The following is a 26,584-nucleotide window of genomic DNA, read 5'->3' on the forward strand; positions in this document are numbered from 1 at the left end:
CCCTGACCAGGCCCAGGCCCGAGCCCCGCCCCGTTACACTCCCCCGGACCAGGAGCAGGACGAGCTCCGTCCCGTCCCGTTAGCCCCGGTTCCGAGCCGGGCCCGCCTAGGCGAGGTGGAGCTCGGCGCGGCCTGCACCATGACGGGGAGCTGCTCCGGGCCGGGCCGTCTATGGAGACTCTGCAACCTGCTCATGGCCGCCTTCTTCGGGCTGGCGGCCGCCGTTCAGGTGAGGCCGGGCCGAGGCCGAATGGAGGGAGGAGGGTGAATAGGGACGGGGTCTGTCAGTTTGGGGGTGAATGAGGAAAGGGGCTGGGGGAGGAGGGTGAATGGGGAAAGGGGCTGGGGAGGAGGGTGAATGGGGAAAGGGGTCTGTCAGTTTGGGGGTGAATGGGGAAAGGGGCTGGGGGAGGAGGGTGAATGGGGACGGGGTCTGTCAGTTTGGGGGTGAATGGGGAAAGGGGCTGGGGGAGGAGGGTGAATGGGGACGGGGTCTGTCAGTTTGGGGGTGAATGGGGAAAGGGGCTGGGGAGGAGGGTGAATGGGGAAAGGGGTCTGTCAGTTTGGGGGTGAATGAGGAAAGGGGCTGGGGAGGAGGGTGAATGGGGATGGGGTCTGTCAGTTTGGGGGTGAATGGGGAAAGGGGCTGGGGGAGGAGGGTGAATGGGGACGGGGTCTGTCAGTTTGGGGGTGAATGGGGAAAGGGGCTGGGGGAGGAGGGTGAATGGGGATGGGGTCTGTCAGGCTGGAGGGGTGAATGGGGAAAGGGGCTGGGGGAGGAGGGTGAATGGGGATGGGGTCAGTCAGGCTGGGGGGGTGAATGGGGAAAGGGGCTGGGGGAGGAGGGTGAATGGGGATGGGGTCTGTCAGGCTGGGGGTGAATGAGGAAAGGGGCTGGGGAGGAGGGTGAATGGGGATGGGGTCAGTCAGGCTGGGGGGTGAATGGGGAAAGGGGCTGGGGGAGGAGGGTGAATGGGGATGGGGTCTGTCAGGCTGGGGGTGAATGGGGAAAGGGGTTTGGGGGAGGGGGTTGAATACACAAAAATAAAATAATAATTCTACATTTGTAAGTTGCACTTTCACAATAAAGAGATCACACTACAGTACTTGCATGCAGGGCCGGCTCTAGGATTTTTGCCGCCCCAAGCAAAAACAATTTTGCCCCCCCCCCCCCCTGTTTTTTTCTCACCCCACCTCCGGCCCCGCCTCAACTCCACCCCTTCCCCAAATCCCCGGCCCTGTCTCCTCCCCCCAGGCTCTCAAGCCTAGGAGGGAGGGAGAGGGAGAAGCAGCGCGAGCGCCGCGGCCACTCGGGGTCTCCCCCTCCCTCCCAGATTTGAGAGCCTGGGAGGGAGGGGGAGATCCCGAGCGACCGCGGCATGCGAAACAGCTGATTCGTGCGCCGCTGATCCCCCTCCTCCCAGGCTCTCAAACCCGGGAGGGAGGGGGAGATCCCAAGCGGCTGCGGCGTGCGAATCAGCTGTTTCGCGCGCTGTGGCCGCTCGGGATCTCCCCCTCCCTCCCGGGTTTGAGAGCCTGGGAGGGCGGGTGCGCAAGCGGCAGCAGCGGAGGTGAGTTAGGGCGGCCAGGGCACATTTTTAGGGGCGGCATGGCCCGCGCCAGAATGCCGCCCCTAAAAATGTGCCGCCCCAAGCACCAGCTTGTTTTGCTGGTGCCTAGAGCCGGCCCTGCTTGCATGAAGTGAATTGAAATATACTATTTCTTTTTATCTTTTTACAGTGCAAATATTTGTAATCTGATATAATAATATAAAGTGAGAACTGTATACTTTGTATTCTGTGTTGTAATTGAAATTAGTATATATTTGAAAATATAGAAAACATCCAAAAATATTTAAATAAATGTTATTCTGTTATGGTTTAACAGTGTGATTAAAAACTGATTTTTTTTTTTTTAGGCTCATGAATAATTGCTAATTGCAATTAATTTTTGTAATTGTTTGACATCCTTAATGATAATCTGGTCCCCGTGCCAGCTCACAAGACTGGTGTTTTCATTTGCAGGTTATTGTTCATGGAGTTTGGTGTGGAAATGGCTCATAGAGACGCTTGCTCCTGTGCTTGTGTAACAGGCCAGTGTGTAAACTTCCCTGTGATGTTCTGTTCTGTGGAATACTGCATGTAGTCAGAGGTCCTGTGGTTTTGGCTATGTAGTTAGTTGCTGCAGCCCATTGTGGCCAGATGTTGTGAGGAATGTCATCAAGAAGTGATGTAGCTTTCATCTGTCATAAGAGAGAACCTTTGTCATGGCTTAACCCTGCCATCATACACTGCCAGTGTGGGGCTGTTCATGGTGGAGTGGGGCTTCCTGGGCCCCTCAAGGGGTTTAGTGGAAGTGTAGTTTTATAGGGGAGCAGTTCTCTTTGGGATTGTCATTCCCTTTAATTAGGTGGAGCAATTCATACGAGGAAAGTCAGATGAGAGGAAATGTATGTATATTCCAGTGATAAAATCAGAAGGAAAGAGGACAGTATTTTATCAAACCTGGCTATATGCAGGACTGAAGAGGGAACATAGGAAAATTGGTAATTAATAAATATTACATAAAGAAAAATAATTTAATGCTGGAGAAACCTACTGTTATTACAGCATAAAATGGGACTTGAAATAGACAAGGAAATTGAAAAGGAGGAAATACAGTTCTTCAGTGACTGGAATCCACCACCATAGCCTGTGTGTACATAATGCAGGTTCAATCTAGACGGACATTAAATCAGATTGCCCAGGGTGGACAAAATAGATAAGTTACTTCGCTATACCTCAGCCAAGCCATAAGCAAGGCTCCATGGACTCTATGGCAAACTGGACCTACATTTTGCATCAGATTGTGTATTAAAGCTGAGGAGCTGGGCTAGGTAACAGGGCTATGCACAACCACAGAGTCAGCTTGCTGCCCTATCTCCACCCATCCTACTCAACCTCCAGCTGATGTGAGACGTGGAGAAGCATGCTGGAGAGGAGCTGGGTTTGCTGGATACCATAGGTGGTTTGTCAAAGCCCGGCTCTTCTCCATCCCACTTCTCCCAGTACAACAGAAATGGTTTAACCCATCCTCATGACTGCCATGTACAGCTCCCCTGTGACATCGAGTTGGCTTTCCCAGTTCACCAGGCAGTAGAACCGTGGAGCACCCTTAATGTGCCAATGACTCCACGTATGGAGGGTGGAGATACGTGGCAGGATTTACTCCTGGAGGGATTCTGCACTAAAAATTAAAAATTTTGCACCAAAAAATTAAAAATTCTGCAGAATTCTGCACATTTTGTCAAAACAATGCAATATAATTACACTACTTTCAATTGTTTTGGTAATTTATTTAAACTATAATGTAGAAAAAAGTCACAATAACTATTCAGCAGTTCCTAAACACATGAAAGTTAAGTTACAAACACTTGGTAACTAATACCCTGCATTCCAGTTATAATCCGGGATTTTCATTTAAATTACATTACAGAACACCAAACAGCCCCCTCCCCCCCCAAAGTAAAATGTCATTTTAAATTGCTCAGACTTTCACACATGAAAAACATACAGTTTTGCTAATCATTGTCCTAGACCTGGTTGGGTACTTTGGAAAGTGCTTGCTCCTGATTGTCCTGACATTTTATTGACTGTTTGGTAAATGTTTTATTTGCCATCAGTCTTTTTTTTTTTTTTTAATGGGTAAGTTAAATAAATCCTGAGCTGTAATTGAACCCCATTGTGCCACTTTGGCACAAGAAAAAAGTGTGTGTGCACTGTGGCATTTGTGATGACTGGGCCTCCAAGCCAGAGGGACCTGAGAAAGTATGACTCTCAGGGGAGAGTTTCCTTAGGCAAATCTAGAAAATCTTTGACCAAAATATAATATTATGGAAAATTAAAAGTCTCTGAAGAGGTGATGTGTTTTACAGATGGAGCAATTGAGGCACAGAGAGGGGAAGTGACTTGCTCAAGGGAACCGTCACCCACCAAGTACAGTTGGGAACAGAGCCCAGGTCTCTTTATTTGCAAGATAATACTGAATCCAAAGTACAATCTTCCTTGACTGAGTCCAAACTCCAGCTGGCTCAGATTGGCAGTTTTGCCCTAGTGTTAGCATTGAAAGCTGCCCCCTGCTCTTATTCTTAGGTGTTATCAAGAAGAAACTGTCACCCATAATTCTGTTTAAACTGGTGACAGTTGGCATAGTTGGGGAAAATGTGCTTCCCCTGCACAACAACATTTTGATCTTTGGATTCTCTATTACGTGCATCCAGATGATGATAAGAGCAGTGCAGGGTGCCTATGCACACATGCTGGCTCTAACCAACTCTCCTCTCCAAAATAAGAGAAATCTGAACCAGGAGGATCCTTTTAATAAAGTACTTTTTATTCTTGATCGAACTGGGAGGACAAATACAGGTTTGAGAATCCTGACACTAGGTGAAAGCCTGTAAGATCTTGTCTGAGTGCTCATTCCGACCTCTTTGTTATTCCAGATAAATGACCCTGATGCAGGACTGTGGATAGTGAGTATGACTACAGACTTTCCTAGCTGCTGAAGAATCTGGAGCATTTTATAGGAGAGAATCCTAAATTCGCTCCTTTGTTGAACTTCTGCCCTCTTTTCTGTTACAACCCCCTTCTGAAAGGTTTACAATGGCTCTTCTAGCTTCGGCCTGACCTGTGGCGCACAAGTTCACAACATGTGGGTGACTTCAAACCATCTGATTGGGTTCTGTAATTCTGCCTGGAGCAGGTAAACCTGAAGCCTGCTTTGGATGAGCTTTAAATCCTCATCCTTGATAAAATAAGCAGATTTTTAAAATGACACCTTTTGGGACCATCATCTTCCTTCTGAATAGTGCCCTGGGTGTGGGGAGGCGGTGGACAGGTTACTCAAGTTTCATTAACTGCATGGTACTTCCAGGGTTTTTTATTCCACTTTGCTTACCCCCACCCCCGGCCATCTTTGTCTAGGGCAGGCACCAACTATCTCTTCTCCTACTTCCCTGGGGCTCATACCTCCTGACCTGAGTACCTCGGGGCTCCACATAACCTCTCTATATTGTAATCGCTCCAGATCACCCGCTCTGCTGCATTGTGTAAATGATTTGGATGGGATGTGGCTGCTTCTCTGTGCTCTGCCTTCTCATGCTACAGAGTGGACTTGCAATGTCTCACTAACAGGTGGTCTACGTTGTACCTGCTGTCCTTACACTGCTTGTTGGCCTTAATCCATCAATTACAGGTATGATATTGGCATTCTAAATGGACTCGCTGGTCAGATCTTCACCCCAAAGAGATTGGTTTTAATTTTTTGTCGTGGTAGGATGCAAACCCAGGGCTGCATGGAAGTGTGCTCAGCTGTCCACAACTGCAGGTAGTGAGGTGCCCGTTCGCAGGAGTGATGGTGACTGCTTTCCTGTTTGCAGGTGGACGTCCTGGAAATGTATTTAGTCTATTGTCTCTGCATAAATTCCTTGCTCCGACACATCCTTATTACTGCACCCATGCTGCAACAGTCTGGTTCTAGTACAGAATGGTGATCTATTGGGCTGAGCATGAGATTGGGAGACAGAAACTTCCATGTTTTAGTCTTTGGCTCTGCCACTCCTATTGGCAAGTCACTGAACTTCTCTCTGTTTCCCCAGCTGTAAAATTGGCATCATTCTTACCTGTCTCCTAGGAGGGCTGAGGGTTAATGTCTGTACAGTGTTCTGAAGAGATAAAAGTATAATTACCAAATACTGTGATTACCACACAAGGTGCACATACAGCAGTGTTGTATTCTTAGTGGTTATAATATGGCATGGTAGGAGTTCTAAGATTGTATAGTCACTGGGGAATGTTATCTGCTGGCTGAGACTGGTGCGGCTGTATTTACAGGGACCCTGTAAGGCCAAATTTGGCCCAGAAAATAAAAGTAAGATTTATACAATCTAAGATCACTAGCAGTGTTTCCTTGATTTTTTTTCTCTCATTGGAAAGAATTTTGAAAAATTGTTTTCTGTATGCTAAATGACAACCCTATACGCTGAATGAGTATTATTTTGAATTAAGGAAAATCCCGACAAAAACAAAGTAAAGTCTCCATGAGAGGGCACAGTGTCTCTTCTGTAACATGCTGCATCAACTCTGCTTCCTAAAATGCTGGCTTTGTTAAATAAAAGTGTAACAGTCACTGCTCATAAATAAACCTTGCTCTGCAGCATTTGCAACCTCAACATTGCAGCATTTTGCTAGTGCGTGTGAGCCTGAAAATGAAATTGAAAGTCTATTTTCAGGGCCCAAACTGAGACAAATGCCAAATGTAAACAAACAGGAGTGTTGGAAAGGGAAATAATTTTTCCAGATTCTTTGGGTTTAGATAGCCTAAAGTTTCTTTTCAGCATACTTGTACATTTTAAGGACATTTGTTTTTCCTAATTATTTTTATCTTGATATTGCCAAATCAGTAAGAAGCATTTCATATCAGGGCTGTGAAAGGCCCTGAGCTGCAGCCAGTTCAACAGAACCATCAGCCTTCTATGTAGACGTATTGCAAAGTAAAAAAAGTCATACACAGCTCTCTTCTATACTGGGAGCCTGTAATGAGGGTTCAGCCCTGAAGAGATTTTGTTTGTTAAGCCTTTTGGTTTTCCATTTATTGGCTTGTTATTATAGAGGTCAGCCAGAGAACCATTTGTTATTCACTTACCTCGGCCTCCCATAGCCTTCCGGTATGGACCTGTAAGCCACAAGATCCTGTGTCCGGACCCCTTCTAATCTTTCCTGGAATATTTTCCTTGCTTGAGACAGGGACAGCTCATGCCCTAGAATTTTGGGGAGCACCTTGATGTCACTGCCAAGAGCCTGATAGTGGGCATAGGGTGTCAGGAAGTCATGCTCCTTGCTATGTGGAGGCTTCAGTTTGTAATTCTCCATGGCCTTTTCTGAAGCCATTGAACAGTGGAGCATGTTTCTGTTTCCTAGGGAGGATCTGTGATGGTCTTCATAGCTGTGGAGCTGCCAAGGAGATGTTTCCCAGGAACTCAGAATCTGAAATCCACCCAGAGCTTGCATTTGTCAACAGTATTTCTAGACCAGAATTCCTTCACCATTCCAAACACCTGTATATATAAAAGAGCAAGTCCTGCCTAGTATTGCAGCAGATGCTCCTGCATCCCTCCTTCCTAGTGCTTGTGGAAGGGTCCATTTTCACACAGCTTCTTTACAGTCTGGAAGACTTGGGATGTACTTCATGTAATATGTTCATACACATTTAGTAGCTCCAGTCTGTTCTTCCCCAGATAATGTTGTCTGGAGGAGCCTGTCGGATCTGCATTCTGCTGCTTGTTTAGTTGGGACCATTGCCTTGGGGTGCTCTTTGTTCGCTTATGCAAAAAGTAACATCTTGCATGAAGAGGAAGGAAGGTGAGTAATGCATCTGTTCTGTCCTAATCCATACAGCCCATGCATGAAGCAGATTGTCCTTCTGGCAGCTCACTCCCAGGCAGACCAAGCTTCAGTTTTTGGTTGCTGTAGTGAGTGAGTTGGCCCTAAAAAGAAGGGAGTCAGGCTAGTAAGGAACTCAGCCTGGGCGTTGCTAGTCCAGCAGTATGTTGGACAAACCGTTGACGAAGGGGCCAGTGAGCACAGGTTGCAGCTTGGCTGAATCCCCTGTTCTCTTTGCTTTGGTCAGTCACAGATGGGGATGGGGTAGGGGTTGGTTCTGGCTTTCAAAACTCGCAAGACTGGCAGTGTGCACCTTGAAAGTCCCCTGTGTTCTGACTCCAGAGCTTTAGAGGCGGGAATTGGGTAAGTTTTCATTATTGTGTTCAGGGTGGATTGATGTAAATAAAGTGATTTAAATCATCAGTTTTGATAAACTTTTCCATTTGCACTTCAGTTATTTTCTGAAGAAAGGTGCACTTTCATTGGTTGATATAACCATTACGTGTTGATTTACAACTAAATAGAGCCTTTACACTAGATTTGGTACATCTCTTTGCTACCTGAGAGGGTGCACTATAACTATATACATTTATGTAAACAATTATATAGCTTAATATTTTCAAATTCTTATTAACCATACATTTTAGTATGTCAGAAAAGGGCAAATGATATATTGCTTATTTACTAGATAGTTAAACAAATCATGAGCAAAAAGTTAACTTCATTAGGATGGTAACAGGAATTTAATTAAACACATACAACAGCATATAAAATGTATTTTTTATTAAAACAAACCTAAATGTTTTGGATAAATAAACTTCCCATATCAAAACATGCTTCACATTCACAACTAAACGATTTATTAAACAAAGGGATTAACTGTGATCCGTGAATTAAATGGATTATTTCAGGTCAGCCCGGGAAAGTTTTACACAAGCATATTTGAAAAGTGACTGGAGTTTAAATTCCTCCTCTCACCTAAGTCTCTTGAAAGTGAGAGAGTCTCCTAAATCACTTAGGCTGAACTATTGTGCCATATTTATAAAGCTTGACCTCAAAAGTTAGACTCGGGGCAAAACATCTTTCTCTATATAGAAAAGAAGCCTTTAATTCATAGAGGCTCATGGATTCAGTATATTTATTGTTTATTTAAATGTTCAAAGATATAAGTAGTTTAGGCCTTAGCATATTTTGTATTAAATTCAGATTTCATTTTAAACTGGTTTATTTTTAATAAGAAAAAAATATTATAATTTAAATAACAAAATAGAAAACGTTAAAAAAAATTAAAAAAAAAATCAATTTGTATCCCCTGAATTTTGTTTGGATGGTACCATGTACTTGCTTGTCTGGGCTGGAATACTGTCAAGCTGTTGGAGACTTGATGGCACAATCCCCACTGCTGTCAAGCCTGGGGGAAAGGGGGTTGAAAGTGAAGGAGGCAAACTCCCACTAGGCAGAGACTCAGATATTCCTTTGTGTGTTTGAGTAAGCAAGGTGCTTGCTTGTGTACAAGTTAAAAGTGATGGTGTCTTATGTTGCTGTTTAAATGGACACCCTGAGGTGTAGTTTACAGGTTTATCTGTATTTCTGTAAAAATTTTGGTTCAATGGCTGTGGTGTGAGTTTGTACATATTCAGCTATCATATCATTCTATTTAGAATTAAAAGGAGTCTAATAGAAAACAGAAGCAGAAATCTCTGCAGATTCTGTAAATTGGTTGTGTGCATGTGGAGTGAGGGGTAGGAATTTCATTCAGATTTCTGTTAGCTCAGATCCTGCTTTAATAGTAAATCTACTTCCCCTTAGGGGAAGCTTGCATGCCTACCCTTCTCTGCAGAGAATTTGTCCCTTGTGTAAGCAAATACTTGTGCACATTGTATTCTGATTTTTTTTTTCATTTATTTATTTATTTTGTATAGAGAGTTGTTTGGTCTGGTGATTATTACAATATGGATGAATCTTTGTCGCAATTCAGCAAAGTAAGTCTTTAAGCTATTTGTATATTCCTGGTTAGTGATAGTAAAAGGGTATATACTACAGCTAGCCATTTCCTATCCATAGGTGATTTTGGCTGTGTGCTGCCTTGCTGCATATTATTGTCTAAATCCTGCTCAGACTTTGGCACAGCACCATGTTCATTTGGGTTTCTGGAAGGACAAGGTCTGCTGGTCATAAGCAGCGTAAAGCAAAAGGGAAGAAGGGTGAGGCAAGCCTTGTCCTTCGGACAACTTGAAGGAAACCTTGTGCTCCTCTTGCAGAATCTGAAGATGGGGATGTTTCTTCATAAAAAGAGACTGTATGTCTTGTATACAGGTAGCATAGTGTTATAGTGGGTGCAGGCAGTAACTGCAAAAACCAAGGTGGCAAAAGTGTTTCCATTAGAACATTGTTTACATGATCTCAGAACTTTTTGATAAGTGAACTTAAGCCAAAATGGTCTGAGGTTTTTTTTTAATTCCCAAGGTGATTTTTTTTGTTTTGTTTTGAAAATGAGCAAATGTTGTTCATCTGTTGTTATATGAAGATCAATTCCCCCCCCCCTATTCTGACCACCAGTTTTTCCAAATAGGCAATTCAAAAATAAATGAATAATAATAATTCTATAAGTCTTATGTGACCATGTGACTGCTTCTGAGTAGAGAGGACTCATGTGAGCAAGACTCTTCAGTACTGGGCTCTTGAAATGTCAAATACCTTGTCGAGGAGCGTGTACCCCTGATAGGTTGGAAAAATACTGTTTTGATTATTTGTACAGCATTTTGACAGTTTAATTATATAAATTTCATATAAACTTTATTTCAATTAGCACATGAAAATGCTGCTCTCCAGGTACACACTTAAAATGCGTCTTGGACCACAACTGTAGCCATGCACAGCTTTGCCCAGCAGCTACAGGGCACTTGTCAGCCTGTGGCTTATTGGTTCCTGCTCCCTATATAAGTGTGCAGTTTGGGAAAGATTTTGATAGGTACTAGAGCAGGGGTGGGCAATACGTTACGTAAGGGGGCCGTTCCACGAATTTTGGTAAGTCGTCCCGGGCCGCACATTGCTACTATATTAATGGAGGAGGTGCAAGGTCTGAGTGCAGGAGAGAGCTCCGGGCTGGTGCAGAGAGTTGGGGTGCAGGAGAGGGTGAGAGGTGTGCGCTCTGGGAGGGAGTTTGGTGCAGGAGGGGGCTCTGAGGTGGGGCAGGGGATTGGGGTGCAGGAGGGGCAGCAGGGTCTGTGCGGGAGTTTGGGTGCAGGAGGGGGTTCTGACCTGGGGTTGGGGTGGTGGTGGTGGGGAGGGTGAGAGTCCGAGGTGAAGATTCTGGCTGGGAGGCGCTTACCACAGGTGGCGCAGCAGGGCTTAGGCAGGCTGCCTGCCTGCTGTGGCTGGCTGCTGCTGGCACGTCTCTGCGCACCCCTTGGAGGGAAGGGGGCAGCGGGTCTCCATGTGCTGCCTGCACCTGCAAGCACTGCCCCCACAGCTCCTGGGAATTGTGAGGACAGGGCGGGGGCAGCGTGCAGAGCCACCTCCTTTTCTCCCCCAGCCCCCTCCGCCAGGGGCACGCAGAGACTTGCCAGCAGCAGCCGGGCATTTCTGGCATCAGCATGGAGTTACGGCAGGCAGGCAGCCTGGCTGAGCGCCCCGCTGTGCCGTGGGACTTTTAGCGGCCCGGACTTAGAGATTGCGAGGGGGCAGAGGAGGCCAGACAGAAATGTTAGACTGGCTGGATCCGGCCCACAGGCCGTATTTTGCCCATCCCTGTACTAGAGATAACGTGGCCTCTGGCCATGTAACTGAGAAATGTCCATTTGTTGTTTTCTGTTTAAAAAAACAAATGAACAAAACAAAAACAAGTGTAGGGAATTAACTGCAAAAGACCATGTAAATGCATTTTTGACTTTAAATTGTAAACCCTTTGCAAAAGTTGCTGTAGAAACCTGAACAGTAACTTGGTTGAAGTGCACGTGCCATTTTGTCTGTCCCCCTCTCACTCAGTGTGTTTTCTTGTTTAATATGTTTTTTGTTAAACGTTTCTAATAAAATGCAGTAGGGTTGAGTTGGTAGCTAGATAGCACAGTGATTAGTGCTTTATGCTGAGGTAGGTGTCATTGCTATGGAAACCTTCACTTCTGTATCCCTTAACTTTATTTCAATTGTGTTACCTTACTGTTGTATTAATGTTTTTTCCTTGTAATGTGACTATAATTTGATCTGCCTATCCCATTGCGCAGAGCCTCTTTGCTGGACCTCAGCATGTGCTTCAGCACCTCCACACAGTGGCATTTGCTGTATGGCAGCCTTCACTGGGAATTAGGGTGACCAGATGTCCCGATTTTATAGGGGCAGGCCCGATATTCGGGGCTTTGTCTTATACAGGTGCCTATTAACCTCCACGCCCGTCCTGATTTTTCACACTTGCTATCTGTCACCCTACTAGGAATATCCTTTGTTGTTTAGGTTGCCAGCCCACATCCTTGGAGTGGAGTGCTGTCTGATTGTTTCCTTGAGGTGGGATGCACATAGCAGCCAGATGCAGGCAGCAATTCCTGTGTTACCTACTCTGAGTCCCTGCTGAGTGAGAGAGTTCCTGGTGGAGCAAGGAGAGTGCTTGGTAGCTGGCCCAGTGCAGCCAACCTCCCACTCCGCACACTAGTAATGGGGCATAACGTACGTAAGAAAGGACCCTAATGAGGAGTGGGCCGACTCCGGTGCCATCAGCATAAGCAGATTCTCTGCAGCCTGCAGTCGTCTTAGGAGGAGAGGAAGACAGAGCCTGGGAGGGAGATGACAAAATTGTGCTGGGCATTAACCCAGCATCAAAGCAAAGACCTCAGTGTTTGGAAAAACTGTACCAGGTCTGACTTTTAAGATGGGGTTGAAAAATGAACAGCTACTCAATGAGCATTGCTAGACTCCAGAGCAGTCTGCAACATGCTGCAGTTCCTGCTCCTCTGAGCGCCTCGAGGGCAGTATTTATACCCTAGAGCAGTGACTCTCAACCTTTCCAGACTACTGCACCCCTTTCAGGAGCCTGATTTGTCTTGTGTACCCCAAGTTTCACCTCACTTAAAAACTACTTGTTTACAAAATCAGACAAAAAAGTACAGAAGTGTCACAGCACACTAGTACTGAAAAATTGATTACTTTCTCCTTTTTATCATATAATTATAAAATAAATACATTGAAATATAAATATTGTACTTACATTTCAGTGTATAGTTAGTATATAGAGCAGTATAAACAAGTCATTGTATGAAATTTTAGTTTGTACTGACTTTGCTAGTGCTTTTTATGTAGCCTGTGGTAAAATTAGGCAAATATCTAGATGAGTTGATGTACCCCCTGGCAGATCTATGTGTATCCCCAGGTGTACATGTATCCCTGGTTGAGAACCACTGCTCTAAAAAGAGTGGTGTGTGATGCCCAGTAGGGGCTCTGTCTTGTGCTCTGTCCCACTAATACTGCTCTCATCCATCAGAAAGCCTTAAGAGCTAAGGGCAGGTCTTCGCTACGGGGGGGTCGATTTAAGATACGCAAATTCAGCTACACGAATAGCGTAGCTGAATTCAACCTATCGGAGCTGACTTACCCCGCTGTGAGGACGACGGCAAAATCGACCTCCGCGGCTCCCCGTCGACGGCGCTTACTCCCACCTCCGCTGGTGGAGTAAGAGCGTAGATTCGGGGATCGATTGTCGCGTCCCGACGAGACGCGATAATTCAATCCCCGAGAGATCGATTTCTACCCACCGATTCAGGCGGGTAGTGTAGACCTAGCCTAAGGGCTGTTCCATTAGAACTAAAGAGAAAAGATCCAGGAACCCTACAGAGATGTTATCTCTAGAGAGCAGTACCTGTGTGCCATGCACTGCAAGGAAATAGTTTCTGTAATAGGCTAGGAGCCAGTGTTTAAAGGAAAGTAGCAATAGAGACTATCCATCTGCTTTGTTATTTGTCTAGAGAAGAGTTAAATGGCACAGAGTGTTACTACATAAGCTTTTCTGGTGAGCTAAAATCAAATCAAATCCAGACTCAGCACAAGTGTGGTGATCTCTATCCACACCACAAAATCTCAGCGCAGTTCCTCAAATCAAGGAAGGCCTAGACCTAGCGTAGTAAAGGGTGCAAAGAGTATGCCTGCCGTTAGGGCATGCCATTTGACCTCACTTTTAAGGACTAAAATATACCCTTATTTCAAAAAGAAACAAACACAAAAATACTCTTAACTCAGTCTTTGTTCCTTGTGGTAGTCACTTCCCCCATCAGTAAAGATGCAGCAGTGGAGGTGCAGCATGTATGTTTGCCTCATTTACACCAGGTCACTAAGAATTATACTTTGGTACATGCCCAGTGAAAATATAGTCTGGGGAATCTGCATGTGTAAGCTGAAAAAAAGTAGTACTCCCAAACTATCAGTCTAGGAAAATCTGGCTGCTTTCTGCCTCTGGGTTGAAATCCCTGCCTTTCTTCCTTCCATTGCTCTGACACTGCCTGGATTCTTACTTGCTGAACAGAGGTCTAGTTCTGTGCTGCTGCTGCAGGAAGGGAGTCTTTGATGTCCATCCCTAAAAGTTGAGGGGGATGTAGCCACATGAACTTGGGACAGCTGAGCAGCTCTTCAGTGCAGGTTGGGAAGGAGCAGAGAAGGGGAACAAGTGGGCAGGCTCCTGGATAAGTGCTGCTGCCTGCTCCGTTCTCCGGTCACAGTAAAGGCAGGGTTTGGGAGCAGACACAAAAGCTTCAGAGAAGCCACCTATAGCAGCAGCGGCCAGGGAGATTTTGTGGCACGCTGATTGCAGCTCATCAGCACTGCTTTTCTCCAGGCTCCTCAGTGTGATGAGGAATCTCACCCCAAGCCCAGGCCCCTCTGTTGCTAGCTGGGTTTGATCTGAAATAACACCATTGTCTTTTGTTCTTTCTAGAAATCCTTTGGGTGGAATTCGTCTGATGGTTGCAATTTCTCTCTCTCTCTTCCCCTTTGTAACATGGCTTTACATTTACATGAACTCAGAGATGCGATCATCCTGGCCAACTCACTGCAAAACTGTGATTTAACCAGAAAGGAACAAACACACACAATAAATATTCTAACAGCTGTTTGCCTTCAGCTTTCAGTTCTCAGTTGAAAACTGGTATCAGACCAACAGGAACTGCAGCTATGGACCAAGAGCACTTTACTGCCTCAAACAGCGCAGTTTGAGATTTGTTATCATTATTATCCAGCCATCTCCTCTTTCCATGGACCAACCTGTGGATTTCAACCTGTGTCCTTCATGTAATGATGATACCACAGCCCCTGTATAACTGTCTCCTCCACAATGTACCACAATGAACAGGAACAGGGGCAGACTAGATCCCAGTAAATATGTGCCCTTAGTTTGGATGAGCAATTGTACAGCAGCATCTGCTAGGAACTCCTAGAAAGGACAGAAGCATTCAAATATGATCCTCTCCTCTCTCAGGGCCTGCAGGTGAGCAGCCATACTCTTATGGACAGTGATATCAATGGCTGCTGAGAGATCTGAAACAACTAGCAGGGATAGCTATTCTCTCTGTTTAGTCAATGAGAATAGCTCAGTCTCCATCATGCCTAGGCTGAAAGTGGACACGGAATTCAAGGTTTTTGGGTAACTGCGGAGTTGCTTCTCAGCTGAATCACAAATTTAGAAATCTTCTCCACAAAGTATTAAAGGTGTCAAGTATGTCTGTGGTCTTTGTTACTGACTCATGGGCCAGCTAAAACATGGGACTATGGGAAGGATTGACAGGTACTATGGTCCAGTGGTGAGGACACCAGCCTAGGAGTCAGAGGCCTGCATTCTATTCCCAACTCCACCACTGACCTCCTGTGTGACCTTAACCAAGTCATTACACCAAGCTGTTCTTTGATTTCCCTTCCTGCCCTTTGTCTGCTTTGTCTATTACGGAGGCACCAATTCCAGTTTCATAGTTAAGGTTAAGTTTGGTTTTGTACTAAAAGCAGGGATTCAGCCTCCGTGTATGAAAAATAGACTGTCCTCTTCAAGCTTAATATTTGCCATTTGAATATAGAATTAATTTTCTAAGCATTTACAAGTAATTGTTAGTTAAAATTAAATGGGTATTTTTAGAAATTTAGCATCTTATGTGAAGATATTTTGTTGTCCCTATTGATGTTATTAATGGAATAACAGACTTTTTGTGCATGAGCTTTTAGGGAGGTTGACTACATTTGGAGAAATATTTTAAGGGTATTGGTCACTTTTTGCTGTTCTTCATAATTGAATGTTCAGCAGTGCTGATAAATGTTCTACCAAATTCCATGAAGTCCTACTGTCTTTTAAAATGGTTGCCATCTCATGTTGTTTTCAATGGGACTGAGAGCAGAAGCTGCCCTCAGGAAATATGGCACTGCCACTGCTCCTCACAGTTTCCTCTCTGCCTCCCAAAAGCCTGCATACCTCTTCCCTGAGTTCTGTTTTGATTCATTCTCACTGGGAACAATGGGAGGCAGTCACCATTTTGAAAGAGGACATCCTAACTGAGGGCAATGTTTGCCCTCCGTCCTACTGAGAATAACGGGAGATGATGGCTATTTTGAAAAAAAGGGCAACTCTTTGTGAGTTTCTCTGGAGAAGACTTCAGGTCTCTCTCTCTACTGACAAACTTTCAGCTGTGAAAAATAATGGCAAACAATGATCATTAATCCAAAATATTTTGTTTGAGGGGCAGTCTCTTCTCCTGTTTGCAGCTCTCTTTGCCGTTTGGATATGTCTTCCTGTGCATTTGCTCCCCTCCTTTAATTTTGGAGTTGTCTGCAAATTTGAGCATAGTTTAATTTTCAGTAAATAGTCACTCAACAAAGGAGGACACAAGTCAGTTGTGCAGAGGTTGGGGGAGGGGGGAGAAATACTTTTTAGTTGGTCATGAAGCCCTAAGAGGGTCCTGGTTTTGGCTAGACTTAGCAGGAAGTTACTGCCTGAAGACTGACATTCTGTCCCAGCTCTGGTACAGCTCCCCCTGCTGGATACTCACCAGGCTGCTGTTTGGGTCCTAATGGGGAACCACGTGCTCTTAAGCTTCCCTTGGTCTCGGAAGGATCCAGCAAGGTTTGTCTGAGTCTTTGGCCCCTCGGGCATGCTTAGTGGGCCCAGACTCTACCTATTGCCCCTTTAGATAAGTGGAGCTGGTGGTCCAGCTGACCCAGCTCCACATCCTGGCTGGTTCTGACCCCACAATACACACTGATAACCTCAGCAAACCTTTTCCCAGTGCTCCAAACTTGTGGGCAGTCTGGTTTACGGTGTCTCTCTCCAGGGCTATGTGATAATTGATGCACATAACACACAGGCTTTGCAAAGGTTTAACACAAATACTCTTTAGATACCCCAAGAAATATACAGATTTAGACAAAAACAATAAAACACTTCTATGCCCTTGTCATTGTGGAGTCACAGGGTCTGGTCTGTGTCCCAGCCTGTAACAGGTCTCCTGGGAGTGACTCCTTTAGTGGGCTGGGCCCCAAGGGTGCATGCAGTCCACAGGCTTTGTAGGTTCCAAGACTGGGCTGTTGGCACCAGCAATCCCTGTCTCTCCATGGCTCCCTGCAGCAAATCCAGCCCAGTCAGACTCATGTGGGAGACTTGTACTGTCCCTTCCATGGTGCAGGGCTGTCAGTGAGTATTACAGCAACACAGGCAGCCTTTGCAAAACAAGGTACTATTTATTAGTCACCCAGCAACAGAATCTGAAAATCCTTAGTCAGCACAGAGAAATACAGGTTAAAGCATAGTTCATGCTAATTACCCCAGAGCTCAGCCAAGCTGTTGTGAACGCATGTGCAAGCTCTCATGCACTTTCTCTCACTTTCTTAGTTCCCAGGTGTCTATCCCTTCCTCCAGAAACCAACGCTTTATCCCCCCATCTCACATCTTCCAGTCCTTTGATCTTGAGCTGGGGTCTTTGCTCAGTTTCACTGCTGAGAGGCAGGGAAATCCATCTCCCTCTGGGTTGTTGGTTTGTAGGTTTGTCAATGTGCTGGAGACAGGGTTTGGCCTGGGCTTCTCAGATTTTCCACTGACATGGAGTTGGCCTTGGCCAGTCCTTTTTAGTGATCCATTCAGGCTCAGACAACTGTGATATCCCTCCAATGGTGCTTCCATGGGCATAGAGAATAGTCAAGGTTTAACGACCCTCCATTGTTAGTCTGCGTCACTCCTCCTTGGAATTTCAGTCCAAGATGGAGGTAAAAGGTCAGCAGAGAAGGCAGAGTAGCCTCCCAATCAAAATGGCATTTATAGATTGATAATCTATATGGAGAGTTTATAATATCAAATGGGAATTCATAAATTGTACATAGACACAATCCCCTAATTGTCACATCTTCATTGAAAAAGGAGCTCTGCATAGCTCAGTGGGTATATCTATGCTGCAGTTAGATACTGCAGCTGGCCTATGTCAGCTGACTTGAGCCCTGGCTGTTTAATTGCAGTGTAGACAGTTGGGTGTGGGCTGAAGCCTGGGCTCCAGACCCTGGGAGGGGGAAGGTTCTAGGGATCAGGCTCCAGCCTGAGCCTGAACGTCTACACCACAATTAAACACCCCATAGGCCTGAGTCAGCTGACAGGGGTCAGTCATGGGTTTTTAAATGCAGTATAGACATACCCACTGTAAGAACCACTGGCTTAGCTCAGAATTTTGTTAAGACTTGTAAATGTGCTTATTGACCAGCTTCTGATCTTGCATACACCAGTGTAAGTCTGGAGTAAATGGAGCAAGATCCAGATTTATTCCAGTTTTACAGCAGGATAAGAATCTGATGAGAATCTGACCCATTTTCCTCTTTCCCAGTAGTATTGAGGAAACTCTAATGGGACTTTGACAGGTGCAATAACATGCATCCTACATTGCATCAAGGGGGATGGGTTTGTAGTCCCTCCACTTTCTCTGGCACCTGCCAAGATTTCCGTTATCTCACAGTGGCACAAGTATAGCAGGCTCCCTTACAAGGTCAGAGATCTTTCCGTGCAGGAGCAGTGGAAGCTCCCTAAAAGTGGGGGAGGGCATACTGGTACCTGAACCGTGGCATTGTTCCTGCCACCACCCCTTCCCCTCTGAGGTCCTGCCCCTGCTTGCTCCTCTCCCTCCCCACATTGCTTGCCATTACAGCCAGTAAAGAGGGAGAGTGTAGCCCTCCCACTTTTAAAAGTGATGGGGCCATGGCCCTCTAGCCCCCTCTGTTCTGGCATGCCTATTTCAGTGCCCATGTCCACAAAGACAAAAATGTTCAAAACAAGGTGCTTAACATTAACTACTTAAATCCATAAGAATGGCCATGCTGGCTCAGAGCAAGGGTCCATCTAATCCAGTATCTTGTCTTCTGATAGTGGCCGGTGCCAGATGCTTCAGAGGGAATGAACAGAACAGGATCCACCCCGTTTCCAATCCCAGCTTCTGGCAGGCAGAGGTTTAGGGACACCCAGAGCATGGGGTCGTATACCTGACCATCTTGTCTAATAGTCATTGATGGACCTGTCCTCCAGGAACGTATCTAATTCTTTTTTAATCCAGTTATACTTTGGCCTTCATAACTTCCCCTGGCAACAAGTTCCACAGTTTGACTGCGCATTATGTGAAGATGTACTTAGGTTTGTTTTAAACCTGCTGCCTATCAATTTCATTGGGTGACCCCTAGTTCTTGTATTATCTCTATTCACTTTCTCCACACCATTCATGGTTTTATAGATCTCTATCATATTCTCCCTTAGTTGTTTTTTTCCTAAACTGAACAGTCCCAGTCTTTTTAATCTCTCCTTGTATGGAAAATGTTCCATACTCCCAATCATTTTTGTTGCCCTTCTCTGTACCTTTTCTGTTTTTATATATATATATATATATATATTTTTGGAGATAGCGTGACCAGAACTACATGCGGTATTCAAGGTGTGGGCATACCATGGATTTAGACTGACATATTTTGTCTTATTATCTCTCTCTTTCCTAATGGTTCCTAACATTGTTAGCTTTCTTGACTGCCACTGCACATTGAGCAGGTGTGCTCAGAGAACTGTCCACGATGAATGCAAAATCTTTTTTAAGTGGTAACAGCTAATTTAGACCCCAACATTTTGTATGTATAGTTGGGATTATGTTTTCCAATGTGCATTACTTTGCATTTATCAACATTGAATTTCATCTGTCATTTTGTTGTCCAGTAACCAGGTTCTGCGATCCCTTTTTAACTCTTTGCAGTCTGCTTTGGATTTAACTCTTTTGAGTAATTTAGTATTATCTGCAAACTTTTCCACCTCACTGTTTACCTCCCTTTTCTAGATCATTGATGAATATATCGAACAGAACAGGTCCCAAAAGAGCAGGGGACCCCACTATTTACCTCCCTCCATTGTGAAAACTGACCATTTATTCCTACCTGTTGATTCCTATCTTTTAAACCAGTTACTGATCCATGAGAGGACCTTCCCTCTTATCCCATAACTGCTTACTTTGCTTAAAAGCCTTTGGTGTGGGACTTTGTAAGCTTTCTGTTAGGGCACCCCCTGTGGCAGCATTAGGGGATTGGTACACCTGCCAGTTGAAGTGGTCGGCAGCCTGGCTTGCAGTCACACAATTGACAGTTCAACCTGCAGGGTGCAGGTTCAGTATGTTAACAGGTAGTCTATATCTCAGGCCTGCTAAGATGAGGGCTGAGCAAACAAACAGGCAGCATTTTCAGCCTTCCAGGCAAAAGGTTAGCATGCACCCAGCCCCACATACAGGGCCAAGGGGAGCCAGGCCCATCCTGCTCCACTGAGTCCCTGCCCAGAGCCCTAGAAGTGATGGGTAATCCTACACGGGGTCAGTGGGGAAACATGCTGTAGTAGGAACAGGGCCTGAAACATAAGCCCATGTATCAGAGGCCTGATATGAGGCCTGCGCTATAGTCAAAACCTTGCTGATATAAAAGAAAGTTAAGTTGTGAGCAAGAGGAAGGCCCTGCTCAGAGAATTTAGCTAGCATAGGGCTGATATTGCAAAAACACATATTCCTAAGAGGTGCTAGGCACAAAACACTCACACAAGCACATTCCAGAAGGGTGGTACCAGAACACCCTGATAAACATTCCCCAAAGATAACAGGAACATGCTGACGCAGCTTAAGGATAAGGTCAGGATGATAGCATGAAGAATAGAGCTGTTTTGATCAAACCTACAGGTACAAGGCAATGGGGGGCACCCTAATACATCAGATACGTCAAGGGTGATACGTAACTTGTTTGTATCAGTATATAAAGATGTATCTCAGAGGAAGTGTCTTTATCCAGCTGAGGGGGCAGTGGAAAGTCCCGCCACTGACAGCTACATCCATTGTCATGGGCATACGTGTTAGTGTACCTGTAACCATTGAGCAGGGGCATTAGCACTGTGCTTTGTCGGTAATAAACCTGGCCAGGCGCCTTCGCTATTAAACCAAGTCTGGTGGTCTTATTGGGTAGTTTGATCGGAGCCTGCTGCACGGGCTATCTAGCTAGAGTCAGTGCAGCATGCAGAGAGAGCACACGCACGCAGCCGAACATCTGACGAGATGCCTCACGTCTCAGCAGTACAACCAGACCAACTTCTTGTTTCCCTGGGCTATTTCCTGCTGGCGCTGCTCCATCACCACTTTGACCTGGTTCTCAGACTTGTGGTCAGGCAGCCCTTCCTCCTGTCTCCTGGGGCAGTGGTCTGTCTTTTCTCTCTGCTGCCGGTCACAGGCTTGACTGAGGGCTCAACTCCCTGGGAGGGACGTCTGCCTCCTTCCCTGGTCCAACCCCAACTAGCTACAGGATCCTGCTCCTATACTTCCTGCTGTGCCCCTGCCTTTCCTGTGAATGAGGTGGTGTTAGCTGTACCCACCAGGGGGAATTAACCCCCTCTGTACTGGAGGGAGGCCACTCTGCCTCACTACAGACCTTGTCAAAGGCTTTCTGAAAGTACAAGTACACTACATGAACTGGATCACCCTTTCCTCATGCTCTTTATACACTCAAATAATGCTAATAGATTGGTGAGGCACAATTTCCCTTTACCCATATTGACTCTTCTCTAATATAGTTTGTTCATTTATGTGTCTGATAATTCTGTTCTTTACTATAATTTCAACGAATTTGCCTGGCATTGAAGTTAGTTTACCAGCCTGTAATTGCCAGGATCACCTCTGAAGCATTTCTTAAAAATTGACATTGCATTAACTTTCCTCCAGTTATCTGGTAGAGGAGCTAATTTAAGCGATAGGTTACATTACCACACTTATACAATTTTAGAAATGTAGGGCTTGACATGACCTTGAGAGATCATCTAGTCCAAGCCCCTGCACTGAGGCAGGACCAAGTCTACTTAGACCATTTTTGACAGATGTTTATCTAACCTGTTCTTAAAAGCCTCTAATGAGGAAGATTTCACAACCTCCCTTGGAAATCTATTCCATTGCTTAACTATCCTTATAGTTAGAAAATTCCCCCCCAAATATCTTACCTAAATCAATCAGATTCAGGAGAACAGTTTATAACATCACCTTTATAAGAGCCCTTAACATATGCCAACATATGATATGCCAACAGAATGTGTCAGAATTTTAAGTGTTATCTTTACAGTCCATGTAAAATTAAATTTACGCTAAATAATTCCATTAGTTAGGCTCTAAGTGGCACATAACACATACATGGCTATTTTTTTTTCTCTAAAAGAAGAAGGGGGGTGGGGAAAGACTAGGCTCTGACTTCTTACTGGTACTGAATGGTTTGCTGAAGATATTCTCTCAATATGTCATCACAGAATGATACATGCTGGGATTTCAGCAAAGTGTCAAAACTTTAAAAAAAAAGCTAGGTTAAAACTATTACTGTGCTACTACTTTACTCTGGGCAAGGTGGAGGTCACTAGATGGGGAGGCAAGACATAGCCCCCATTCCCAAAGGAGTATTCCATCCACAGCTGGCTCAGAGAGAAAAGGACCAGATGATGATGGGCAATCACTCTTTACTGAGTATGATCATCTTCCATGGGAGTTATGGGTCCTCAGGTGGCTAATAAGGCCAATCCTTGAACCACAAGTTCTATTACAATGAGGGCAGATGTTTTCAGGCTCAGCAGGAGGCTGTTGACCATGACTGGAAACGAGTCTCCTTCCTCCTGCGCCTCTTGTCCTCTTCAGCTTGTCGGTGAGCAAGTTCAAAATGCAGGGGACCACCATCTAGGACTTCACTCCATTTTAAGCGATCCTGGGCAAGTGTCTCCCAAGTGTCAATATTACACCTTTTTAGGTTGTCCTTCAGCAAGAACCAGATATACTACTGCTAGACTAGAGGTTGCCAAACTTTTTATTAAGTCGACCCACCAATTCCATTTTGTCTTTTTTTTTTTTTTTAATGACCCACCATTACACATGTCCTCTCTGCCCCAGCCCTGCAACCCTAATCCAGGCACAATGCAGAGGGAAGGCCTGAGAAGAAAGGGTTGGAAAGTGACCCCGCTCCTCATTCACTTCACTGTGGCAGCTCCTGTCCTGTGGGAGGTGTTATGGGAGGCTCCCCCTCCGCCAGTTGGGCCAAATTTGAGTGGCATTGCGACGTGGAGCATGGGGTCACAGCATCAATCAAGAGTGGCCAGGCCAAATTTAAGTGATGCTATGCCCCTGGTCACATCACCAGAGCAGGGAGCTGGGCTTAGTCCCGTAGAATAGGAGCGGTTGCTGCAGGGTGGGCTTGCTCTCCAGTCCTCCCTCTGCCCCATACCTCCTCCACCCACAGTGGGCCAGGAATAGTGTATGTTTGCCCAGGCCAGGGCCCAGTGATGGGTTAATCCAGCCCTGAATGTGGCAATCCATCTAGTATCTTCCCATGACCCACTGGCGGGTCAAGACCTACCATTTGGGAAATACTGCACTAGACCACTGGTCATCCCCCTCTTTAGTTTTGTCTTCTTCCACCTGTTCATCCAGTAATCTTCACCCTCTTCTTTCCACCTTCAGTTTCCCTCCACCACTGCAGACAATAGCATTGTACTATTCCTGTACATACCACTTTCACAACACAGCAAATAGAAGCAAAGTAAAAAAAACTCATGAGAACTGCATGACCTTTCATCAGTTTCTGATCAGTGATAGCATGAGAGTGAAAGTGGTATATGAAGAAAGCACAGTCATGAGCATATGGTGAAAGATTCTCTTGTTCAACAATTTTTATAATTGGTACGGGTGTAAATAGATGGCAGAGAAGCAGGCTCTGAAGGCATGGGATACATGTGATCTTGCATCAAATTTAGACAGGGTGGGTGGGGACAGAATAAAGAAACAGTGCACCAGATAAGCCAATTGCTAGAAGCATTCTGCATCACAGACAAAATAAATCAAAGTAATAGCTTATTTTACTTAGCAGCATCAAGCAGTACTCTTAATAGTGGCCTTTCTAACAAAAGAAAAAGGGTGCTTTTGACCACTAATTATTTTTAATCAAGTTTTAACTCAAACTAAACAAAACATTAACTTAATATTTTCACCCATACCAGCTATCAAAAGTAATTTAAGCTCTCCATTAGTCTTGATCTACCACAACCACTGGTTTAAAATACCGCCCTACTTTACTTCTCACATGCTCTGTTCATATCACAGGACTTCAAGCAAAGAAATTGCCATCATCATGCTAAACACCACCTGCCTAATGGGATGGTCGGATGAACAGCTTCAAAGTACAAGCATAACTTTGATTTTTGTTTTGAAAGTCCTCCACTCCAATATATTTAGCTTATTGTACTGACTTTTTGAAAATATGCTCATGGACTATATGAATTTATTTTTTAAAATAATTAAGCATATGAATGATACGCAAACCCTCCTAACTACAGAATTATTCAATAAAACTGTGTTCATACTCTAAGCAGATATTGGTTCTCTGATATTTTAATTAACACATTTCCAAGACAATCCACCAACACTGTCAGAAACTAACAACAGGCTGTCCAAACCCTGATTAGGACTTTTGGACACAATTGTAATTTAAGCCAGCAGCTCTCCACCTTTCCAGATTACTGTACCCCTTTCAGAAGTCTAATTTGTCTTGCATACCCCCAGGTTTCACCCAACTCAAAAACTACCTTCCCCGTAGCAGTTCTGCAATTTCATATTGGAGTTCCTTCAGAACTCTTGGGTGAATATCATGACCCTGGTAATTTATTACAGTTTAATTTAATTTGTTCCAAAACCTTCCCTACTGACACCTCAATGTGGGATTAGTCACCTAAAAAGAATGGCTCATGTGGGAATCTCTCTCACTTCCTCTGCAGTGAAGACTAATACAAAGAATTAATTTAGATTCTCCTCAATGGCCTTCTCTTACTTGAGTGCTCCTTTAGCACCTTGATTGTCCAGTGGCCCCACTGATTTTTTGGCAGGCTTCCTGCATCTGATGTACTGCCTTTGCTAGAAGGTCTTCAAATTCTTTTTTGGGCTGCCTAATTACACTTACACTAGACTTGCCAGAGTTTATGCTCCTTTCTATTTTCCTCGGTAGGATTTCACTTCCAATTTTTAAAGGATGTCTTATTGCCTGTAACTGCCTCTTTTACATTGCTGTTGAGCCATGGTGGCATACCTTACGGTTTTATTTTTTTATTTGGGGGTATACATTTAGTTTGAGCGTCTATTATAGTTATTTTAAATAGTGTCAAGGTGTCTTGCAGTCACTGTTGTGACTATTCCTTTTAATTTTTGTTTATCTAGCTTTCTCATTTCTGTGTAGTTCCCCTTTTTGAAGTTAGATGCTACTGTGGTGGGTTTCTTTTGTATATTCCCCCTACAAGGATGTTATATTTAATTACATTATGGCCGCTATTACTCAGCGGATCAGTTATATATATATATATAGACCCTGTGCTCCACTTAGGACTTAATCAAGACTTGTCTCTCCCCTTTTGGTTTACAGGACTATCAGATCCAAGAAGTAGTCATTTATGGCATCTAGACATTTTATTTCTGCATCCTCTCCTGAGGTGACATATATCCAGTCAATACAGGGATAATCTCCCTGAGCATTTCATCTATAAAATCATAAATCCCCTCCCTAGACAAAAAAAGAAAAACATTCCAAGGAATCTGGTTTTTAGAGGTGCAGAGTATCTACAATTTCTGCTGATTTCAGAAAGCAAGCTACTGGCAGGCTGAAGAATATCATCAATGTTAGTGTTTGAAAAGAAGCTGAATCACACCTGATAGGGATAAGATTTTCATTTCATAACACAGTGTGACTAATAAAGATGCACTAATAACTCCTTGCTAGTGTGATCACATACCTTTTAATGTTGCTTGTGCCTTTTGTGCCACAATAACAACAAATTGTTCACTTTTAACTGTTTCAAGCAGAAGTTGTCCAAATCAACTTGCATTTATTTCAGATTGTGTTGAGTTGTTGGCTGTCCCTCCTGTGCCCTATAGCAGGAAGCTAGATCTTGTTTCTTGCTTCTTGAAGAAGTAAAGCTTCTAAGATACCAGCTCTGAGAGGAGAAGGTGGGCAGCACTGAGGCTCTATTTATCAGGCTTGAAGCTGTAAGCATCATCGTGCAGATTTTCTATAAACAGAAACACCATGGCTGCAATGGTCAGCTGTTATTTATTAAACTAATTTCTGGAGCATTGTCTGGATCATGCACAATTGTATTTACAACTATCCTAATGTTTTGTGTAATACATTACTTTGTCTGGAATTCTACCTCTTCCCTTTAATACCAGTTTATCATCATAGACATATATCGTTCCAAAGGCATGGCTCTCTGGTGGAGTTTCAACAATCCCTTCCAAAGTAAGATGGTGGACTCCATGAGAATCTAAATAATAACCACCATCATGGAGGTGCCCTGCGAGAAAGCACACCACACACTGATGAGAATGGATGACAGAAAGGGCATCTTTATAATTCCAAGCAAGGCAAACACTCTCTGAAGAACCTGGATGAACTGGAATGTGACCTGCAGTTGGAAAAAAACAAGAATAATGGTAAGAGACATCATTGGTAACAACCACAGTTAAGAGTGTTTTATAAGATCTCCCCATCTGGAAATTGCTTATAGATGCTGGAATCTTAGAGGCTTGGGGTGCAGTGAAACCCATAGAACTTTTCTTTAAGTTTGAGGTTTTGCACACAGGTTGTCCAGTCATATGGAATAATGA

General features: G+C 44.5%; 2 protein-coding genes and 1 long non-coding RNA gene across 5 annotated transcripts in view; 2 read left to right on the forward strand and 1 right to left on the reverse strand.

Moving 5' to 3' along the window:
- On the forward strand, positions 1–24,302 carry TMEM220 (transmembrane protein 220). 3 transcript variants are annotated; one of them, XR_008446916.1, is made up of 7 exons: positions 1–229; positions 4,481–4,510; positions 5,172–5,232; positions 7,274–7,397; positions 9,341–9,400; positions 11,868–12,077; positions 14,332–14,505. XR_008446916.1 is itself a non-coding variant. In XM_054047055.1 (6 exons), the coding sequence occupies exons 1-6, from the start codon at positions 140–142 to the stop codon at positions 24,177–24,179; spliced, it is 510 nt and encodes a 169-aa protein (XP_053903030.1). In that variant the 5' UTR covers positions 1–139; the 3' UTR covers positions 24,180–24,302. The 3 variants fall into 3 exon arrangements, 2 of the variants coding, with proteins under 2 accessions (XP_053903030.1, XP_053903031.1); XM_054047055.1 differs by lacking the exons at positions 11,868–12,077; positions 14,332–14,505 and adding an exon at positions 24,035–24,302; XM_054047056.1 differs by lacking the exon at positions 11,868–12,077 and having other exon boundaries at positions 6–229; positions 14,332–15,113.
- The window catches only part of ADPRM (ADP-ribose/CDP-alcohol diphosphatase, manganese dependent), a 16,149-nt gene continuing 8,853 nt past the window's right edge, over positions 19,289–26,584 (reverse strand). The window contains exon 4 of the mRNA XM_054047053.1: positions 19,289–26,382. Within this exon, the coding sequence (XP_053903028.1) occupies positions 26,087–26,382 (296 nt within the window). The 3' untranslated portion in view covers positions 19,289–26,086. The remainder of the gene's footprint in view (positions 26,383–26,584) is intronic.
- LOC128847555 (uncharacterized) overlaps positions 26,326–26,584 on the forward strand; it is a 7,167-nt gene continuing 6,908 nt past the window's right edge. The window contains exon 1 of the long non-coding RNA XR_008446917.1: positions 26,326–26,410. This is a non-coding gene — a long non-coding RNA (uncharacterized LOC128847555). The remainder of the gene's footprint in view (positions 26,411–26,584) is intronic.

This window comes from Malaclemys terrapin, chromosome 13 (assembly GCF_027887155.1).
Source record: "Malaclemys terrapin pileata isolate rMalTer1 chromosome 13, rMalTer1.hap1, whole genome shotgun sequence".
In the NCBI taxonomy this organism is placed as follows: Eukaryota; Metazoa; Chordata; order Testudines; family Emydidae; genus Malaclemys; species Malaclemys terrapin.

Coding starts and splice junctions, on each gene's coding strand:
- TMEM220 (XM_054047055.1), top strand. CDS start 140: ATGACGGGGAGCTGCTCCGGGCCGGGCCGTCTATGGAGACTCTGCAAC. Junction 4,511..5,171: donor CTGATGCAGGACTGTGGATA/GTGAGTATGACT, acceptor TCTCACTAACAG/GTGGTCTACGTTGTACCTGC. Junction 7,398..9,340: donor TTGCATGAAGAGGAAGGAAG/GTGAGTAATGCA, acceptor TATTTTGTATAG/AGAGTTGTTTGGTCTGGTGA.